The 8373-nt window shown below is 33.9% G+C and overlaps 1 protein-coding gene across 1 annotated transcript in view; it reads left to right on the top strand.

Moving 5' to 3' along the window:
* LOC105623959 (protein turtle-like) overlaps nt 1-8373 on the top strand; it is a 247436-nt gene that overhangs the window by 136326 nt on the left and 102737 nt on the right. Inside the window, exon 7 of the mRNA XM_012205328.1 lies at nt 5835-5837. Coding sequence (XP_012060718.1) covers nt 5835-5837 — 3 coding nt within the window. The remainder of the gene's footprint in view (nt 1-5834; nt 5838-8373) is intronic.

The following is an 8373-nucleotide window of genomic DNA, read 5'->3' as shown; positions in this document are numbered from 1 at the left end:
TCTCCCTCCCCTCCCTCCCCCTCCCTCCTCTCTCTTCCCCCCCCTCCCCTCTCTCTCTCTCTTTCTCTGTCGATTGCGACAACACACATCCTTTTGCAATATCAATCACGAGAGCTCGTTCATGGCGCTTGTAGAATCAACGTAGCGCGAAAAATCCGTCTCTCCTGTGATTAAACGAGGAATAATAGGAAAAGCGAGTTCGAAATAACGCAGGAAATAATGACGTCGACGGAAGACGATGTCGCGCACCGGGCGATCTGTCTTCTCACAAACGACAGAGAACTGCTTCCGGCGGATCGATCCTTCGTTGCGCACTTCGCCCGCAGCAAAGTAAAAATAAAAATGACAGTGTCTCGATACACGAAATACTGCTAGAAGCCCTTCGCCTGCGACATAAATGGGGAACTCGTGGAAATAAATTTACCTTTATCTTGCGCAATTTCTCCATGGATAGTCCGTCCTTCTTCTATCCTTGCATCCCGTTCTTTTTTCTTCTTTTTTTTTCTTCCTTTCTTTCCGTTTTGAAAACTCCTTCGTTAATTAAAACATATAAGATGAAAGGAAAAAAATTTGTTGTCTACTTTATATTTATATTAAAAATTAATATAGCATAATGTATTAGGTTGGAACAAAAGTTCATAGTGTTATAAACTTTAAACTTCAAGCAGCTGTAAAAATGAACGAAATTAAAATTAACAAAATAAATTTCAAAGCTTAAAATTTCTACTTTCGAAAGATCACTATGTCTTTTGAATTTTTGTAAGTTTGGTCATTTTACATATAAAAAATTATGAGCTGGACAAAATGGGAAATTTTCTTCTTATTTTAGGCCTCTTTATAGGTCTGTCACGTGCTCGAAAAAATCTTGTGAAACTTTCGACTTTTTAACGTTAAAGCTTAAAAGTTTCTTTATAATATCGTTTTTTATTCCTATAAAATTTTTTTTAACTGATAACTATTTAACTAAGTTATCTCGGATTAAATAAAAGAAATATTATGACTTTGATTGCTCATAACTTCATTAAAAAAACATCGCTCTATTGAATGGTATAATTAATAATTTAAAAAAACGCGTAGATCTGATACAAATAAAATAGCGGTACCAATTTTTGTTTCAATCTAATATTATATAAGCATTTCGTCTTTATTTAAATATTTTACAAGTACAAATACAAGTGGGAGTACATATGAAAAATTACATTCGCACGGCACCGAAAATATATAGTTAAAATAGGGAACAAATTAATTTATAACTGCAAGCGCGCGAGAAACAATTTGTCACGTATAATTATGGCAATCAATTAGGATCTTTGTTTATTCTTGCTTTTCGTCCGTTTGCATTATTTTGTATGTCGTAATTTTATTTTATTTGCATTACGGAACGACGTAAGGAAGGAATAAGCCGGACTTTATTTTTGTAAGTCGTTTATCTTGTCGTAAGAAACGCTAACAGCGATTTTCCAACGTCGTCGGAGCGATTTTGCGCGAAAATGCGGAAAGAAAACGGGGTCATTGCAGCTCTTTACTCGAAGGTGGATCAGTTAGCAAGCTCGTAAGATCAGAAACGTGTAACGAGCCCAATAACAAAAAGCCCATTCAACTTTTATATGACGCTACTGGGAAGATTAGGCCTCTCGTCTACCATTATACCAACAAAATTCGCCGTTCCTTCCTTTCGCTAGTGGAAAGACGATGTCTACATAAATGGATTTCCGGTGGAACCACAGTGGAATGGAGAACCTGACGAGATTATTTCTTCGGAATGATTAAGTAGATTGAACCTGCCCCACTATATATTTATCCACCTCGTGATAATTTGGAATTGCACCTCGAGGCTATAAGCCTGTATCATTTACGTCAGCGATTCTCAGTCGATCGTTCGTGAAAGCTTTTCCGGGAATTTGTAATTAAAAGTTCTCTAACAAATGTTTGCTTCAATCAAAACTTTTTCTCGTAAATTCTGTACGTGATAATTGAAATAATCTTATACGATTTATTTTTTAATAGTTTAAAAGATGCTTTAATATAAGATGCTGTATTTTATTATTTGCATCTTAAATAACATGTTTACAAATGTGCGAATACTGAATTTGTAACTCATTATTTTTTAATACTAAATGATACGTAAATTAATGATGTAACGAACGACATTGAAACAAAAAATTATTTTTAATGGAAATATAAAAGTCAAAATATTGTTTATTTGATAAAAAAAGTGACATAAAAAATTATCATTTTTCTAAATGACAGGAAATTAGTTCTAAAAGTGTTTATTTTTTTTGTCGAAAAAACGATACATTTATAACTAGAAGAATTTACTACAGAAGGCAAAAAAATCATTTGTCCCTTGATCTCAAATTTGCAATGATTATATATTTATAAAAAAAAGACATTTTTTAAAATTAGATATCTTTTAAATTAGATATTTTTTAAATTAGATAGATAGATGAAGGAATTTCATCACTGCTAACATTTCGAGAAACTTGGAGTTATGCCTTATTTTTCTTTAAAAATTCTTTAAAATGTTATCCCAGTTTAGAAATTTAAAAATGTTCTCCTGAAAAGTTGTTGATTTTGAGATGTGTCACTTTTCTATATCAACATCTGATTTTTATGAGAAATATAATATTATTGGCCATGATATATTGTTGCAATAATACACCGAAACAAAATAACTCCGGGAAATCGAGGCGGCCAACAGTTTCGTTAGCACTTACTCTAGTTTTGTAATAATAACACGTTGCGGGCGACAACGGGAAATAATCGATTTCCATTAATAAGAGACATCGTAAGCTACTTACCAAGCAAGTATAGCGAAGGATTCGCGCCGTTTTTACGTCGCAAATTGAATCCAAAAGTTTTGCTTGCTAAAACCACGGTGAATTTCAAACTGTTAAGGAACAACATGATGTTCAGTCGGAAAATGATCTCTCGCCGAGGTGCAGCATGGTAATATCCCGCTCGGACCGTCCGATAATTAATTGGATCACTGGAACCGTCCGCCTGATAATTACGATAAATCCTTCCGTAAGATATTACCTCGCACAGTGGTAATTATTTCCTTTTCTCTCTTCTTCTCATTACACGTCCCAACTTTGACATTAGGCTTCTTCTTTGTAACTGAACTTGCACGGTTCATTTTTCTCCTTTTCTCCTTTTCTCTTCATATTGAAAGAAAGAGAGAAAAGATGAACTATACAAGAAGTTCAACTAAAAGGAATAGGCCTATTATACGCTTAGTAATAGTACCACAATTGCGAAATCATGACGTGCAGATTTCTGACGCTATGTATTAAAAGAAACCATCTCTGAGGAGAAAATGAAAAGAATTTTTCATTTCGGTAACGCGCGCGCGTTCTAAATTGTTTCCGCGTTAAAGAGCCGCAAATTTCGCTGAAATAAAGTCAGTCGGCATTCTCTCAAATTCCCGTTATTGATTTTACATTGTCACGCGTTCGCACAGCTAAGGCAGAATCGAGAATCGTGAGAAATGCGTTGGACAGCGACTGCGTCGGAGAAAAATTTCCGCATAAAGAGGAATGGCTCTGGAAAAAAATACCTACTCGACGATGCGGCAGGCGTGGTAGCGTGCCAACGACAGAGCGGATCGTAATTCTCGACGTGTTCTGTCTTACGTATTATCGTGGAGATCGTTTTTCGCGTTGGCTGGCATAACTTCAAGCCACTCTCGAGGGATCGGAATAAAAATCTATACCGATTTGCTTCCCTTTGAAGGGAAAATTTAATCCGATGCGGCTGGAGCTAGCAAGTGCGAGTCGATCAATGGATTGATCGTGAACAAAGAATCCTGCATCAAGCATGAAATGCATATTTCATTTATTGCATTCGTTATGGAATGAACGTTAATATGCTATTATCATTATTGTTCCGAAATATTATATTATTCAGTATATTATATTTTTATTATCGAAATACCTGTTTAATGTATTATTAATCTGATTTTATTAATATTGAAATGTAATACGTATGTGCCAAATGCATAGAACATCAAAATGTTTTCTTTACGTTTGATTTCGAAATTGAGATAAACTTCATCAAAGCTGATACCTTTCTGAAGTACTGAAACATGGATAGTAGCAATTCCATTCGGTCATAATTCACTCGTACGATCCCGCACTAATTTCAGATTCAATTACTTCCGAAAGACGTATGTTCGTCCATGCGCATCGAAAGGCTTCACGAATGAAAAAGCACTAAAAGTTTCTTGTTAAAAGTAGAGATTAAGCACCGAAATGTACTGAGAAGACCACCATTTGTCTAATTATATGTTGTTAGCACTAGATGAATCGTGTTTGACCAATTGATTTTTCCAATATTTAATTGAATATTTAATCTTCTTCACTTTTTTCATTCACAAATACTCAAATTACTTGATGCCTGAGTTCGCTTCATGTATAATGCTCACGCGTTGAATTCTATACGTGGCAGATCGTAATTTCGATAATAATTTTTACTGCAAGAGATATCCTTGTGTAAGGATTCAAAGAACTGTGCGCGTTCGAACATTCCTTTATAACATTTCGAACTCGTTGCCAAGCTTGTTCTTTAAAACATCCCTTAAAGGAGATCATTCTGGATATCAGATAACAGTCGGCGAAATCCTCGGGGGATGAAACAAAGGATAATCGCAGAGAAAATTTCTTGTATGTTAGCCAGACCGGGGCAAAAGAAAGAAATCGGCTGTCTTCTTATAAATCCAGTTTGTTTTCCTTCTCATCGTTGGGACAGGTAAAGTAAATGTATTTGATTCTTTTTCGCGGGATGTATTATAGCGAAAAAATATTTCTTGCAGAGATCTCTCATATTCTTTCTGCGATTTAGCGGTGATGACTTGGCTCCGCGCATTTCCGCGCGAGAATCAATAATTACTTTACCTCGACGTGTAATTGACAACAATTATATCTATAGACACAGGATTTTTTATACAAATAAAAGATTAAAAGATACACAAAATATGCAAATATACACAATATGCACCAAAAAATATGCACTTTTTAAATGATTTTCAATAAAACATTTTCACATTTTTTTGGTTTTACTTTCCAAAAAATATGCAATTATGCATAAGAATCCAATGTCTGATTAATTTATATCTAATAATTTTTTACGATGTTTTAAATTTAATCCTAAAATACTATCGATACGTAAATTTTAAGTTAAGAGCAATGTTAATGAGCGCTAAACTATGTCTTCAGTCAATCGAATTATCTAATCTATATATATAGATCACATACCTAGTCATTTCAAGATTGAATTTACTGTGTGCTTCTTTTTTTCATTTTAAGTTAAGTAATAATTAGCTTATTTGTTTGTATTTATGAAAATCTCTAAATTATAAATATTTGTCGTTAAAAGTATATAAAAAACATGACGATGTTACATTAATTAAAAACAGCCTATTTTGTTATATATATAAAATTTACGTGTCAATAGCAATACTATTACTCAATAGCGATGGCATTCTAGGATTAAGAGAGATGACATTTGTTTTTAATATGAAAGATATACAATAGTGTTCAGATTGCAAGCAACAAGATTTTTCTTTTTTGAGAGAATCTTCATCGTTCTCCGTTCTTTATTTTCCTAAGATAATATAAGAAAAAGTCTCATTGAAAATATAAGAAACATTTTTATAACAAAATACTCGTGAGAGCCTTCTATCTGAGAAGGGTTGAATTTTCCGTACGCGAGCCGAAACGTATTTTCTTCTCGATTTTGTCGGCAGAAAAACGGAGAGTATATTTACGCAGACGAACGATGAACCGAGAGATCTTTTATGAAGACTTCTACTAGAAGTCTTCAGAGAGTGATAGAATGTATACAGAATGTATACTCCACACGTATTCTGCAAACCTGCAACTATCTGTTTGATGAATTCAAAGTTGATTTTTGCTTGGAAGTTGCAGCGGAAATTCATCATTTCCAAGACTTCTTTCCTGGATTAAATCTCGTTTTTTAATCAATTTGTGAAAAATTCGATAAAATTTTATTTAAAATTTGATAAGGTCTATAAATTAGAATCTAATTTGAAAAAATTAGCTTAACATTTTAATACAATTCCTCCAGGTTAGCTTTTAATATCTAAATTGGAGGATAATACAGTATATCAGCATGTTCTGTTCAAACTACTTTAATTAAAACGAGAATGTTATTTCAATGTAGAATAGTCGATGTACCGATCTCGTGTAAAAAAATAGTCGACTCGGTCTTACTTTAATGAAATCAGCACGAAAACTCATGAACGCGAGCATTCGCATAACAGAATCGAATCTGTTAATCCAGAGAACGGATTCGGGACAAAGTGACTATATATACATACAATTGTAGCATTGATTAGATATTCGTGTGCTTTTAAATTATTTCCGTTAAAAAAGCATTATGATTACGGAAAAATTTTACCGATTGTAATTTTTAGTAATTTAGTTGCTCTTTGTTCGAATATTGTTTCAATCTAGAAATTAATTAAAATTGTTCGGGGAAAAAACTCAATAACAAAAGCTATACGTGAAAAACATAATCTACTTAGATATAGTTAAATTTCACAAGATAATGTTTTTTTCTCATTCACCATTGAATAATATGATTATTATTTTATAATTTTTTAATATCTATTGATTTATATAAAATACAGAATTTATGCCACACACACATAAATTAATTAAAAATCGATAGAGAAATTAACGTTATTAATTTTGAAATCCAAAAATGAGCAGATGATTCCAAAATTATTTCATCAAAATTTTTTATCTTTCAAATTTTTGATAATGTGATAAAACTATTGACACGGAAGATACTTGGTACCCTAAAGCAGGATATCGCGAATGTCCGTGAATCTGTCGAAACATTTTGACGTTTTACCGGATGATTGTATCGAAAAGCCACGACCGTGTTGTCGAAATAAATAAATCATCGGCCATGTCAGAATCTTGTCGGCGCGATGAATGCCGCGTTCCGACCGGGAAAATTTTCATTAAACTGCCGGTCGTTAAATAACGCCGCGAATATTGCTGAAAGAAAATATGTACATAAAAAAGAAGAGGCAGACGCATGTATACGCGCGGGGAGATGCATGAGCGGCCGATCGTGATAATTTATCGGCGCGTCGATGCACCGGTGCGACTGAATTAATAGTTTCATGGGGGTGACAGACAGCTTGATAATAATTTATCGGCGCGTCCGTGTAATTGCAATCGCGAGCCATCTGGGAGCGTTGGATTGATCGGTATCGGTGTCATCAATAATCGTCGCCGACGAATGTATAATGATGCTCGAGGAAGTGTAGCCTCGAAAATCGGCCCGCATGAATTGCGTGTGGCATTTGTGTGCGTTTGCTAAACATGTTTGTCAACACGCGTCCGATCACTGGTTGGGACAACCGTGTGTTTTGGGTAATTAATGACGGCGAATGGGGATCACGATTGGCTATAGAAATATTTGTCCACATCGCGTCCACACCCCCTCCTCCAAATTTAATTGTGATTAGATGTGCGATGAATGTTGCTGATGTCGTTGCAATCAATTTCGAATATACATAGGATTTGGTTAATTCAGGAATCACTTTTATGAACCTTTGTCGAAAATACTGTGGAAAACAAACTCGAAAAGAAAAATACATTGTTATATTCATAATATTAAATTATATTTAATTCGAAGTATCTTTAATTATTTCTATAGGTTGTCACTCAATATATCGTTAATTTTACTAATAAAACAGTGGATTTAAATAATTTAATTCAAGAAAATGTATTAAATTTGATTCGAGTTTATTATTTATTATTAAATACATACGTTAATATGAATATTGTTTACTTTGAAACCAATCACAGAAATGTATTGATTTGGCATACATGGAAATTAAAATAACAAAATATTGTTTAACTCAAAGGCTTGGATTATCAATGCTCTTTTGATATCTAATAATGTACGTTGCATATGAGAATTGATATCAATTTATCGTTTATGTATAGAATAATTCTTATGTATAGATATTTCACAATACAGTATTGATAAAATCTGATCATCTGATTCATCTACATTCAATGAAACTTACTTTAATTTGACTCGGATCTCATTAAAATATCGCATTCGCCAAGCGCGAACTTGCCTTATTAGAGACTGTTATGGAAAGACGCGTTATAGAAAGGAAACATGAAATTCTTTGCTCGTTAATCGATTATTGGAAAAGCATACAAAGAGGATATTCCATTAATCGAGGCACTCTTGCGCGACCAAACGACTCTCGCGGGAGATGCTGGATCGATCCAAATAAAATGGATAAACATGGAGCTGCGCTCTACCCCCCCCCTCCTCCTCCCCTCCTCCTCCTCTCCTCTCTCTCTCTCTCTCTCTCTC

This window comes from Atta cephalotes, assembly GCF_000143395.1.
Source record: "Atta cephalotes unplaced genomic scaffold scaffold00068, whole genome shotgun sequence".
NCBI classification, from domain to species: Eukaryota; Metazoa; Arthropoda; class Insecta; order Hymenoptera; family Formicidae; genus Atta; species Atta cephalotes.
This window is presented reverse-complemented; position numbering and strand designations above follow the sequence as displayed.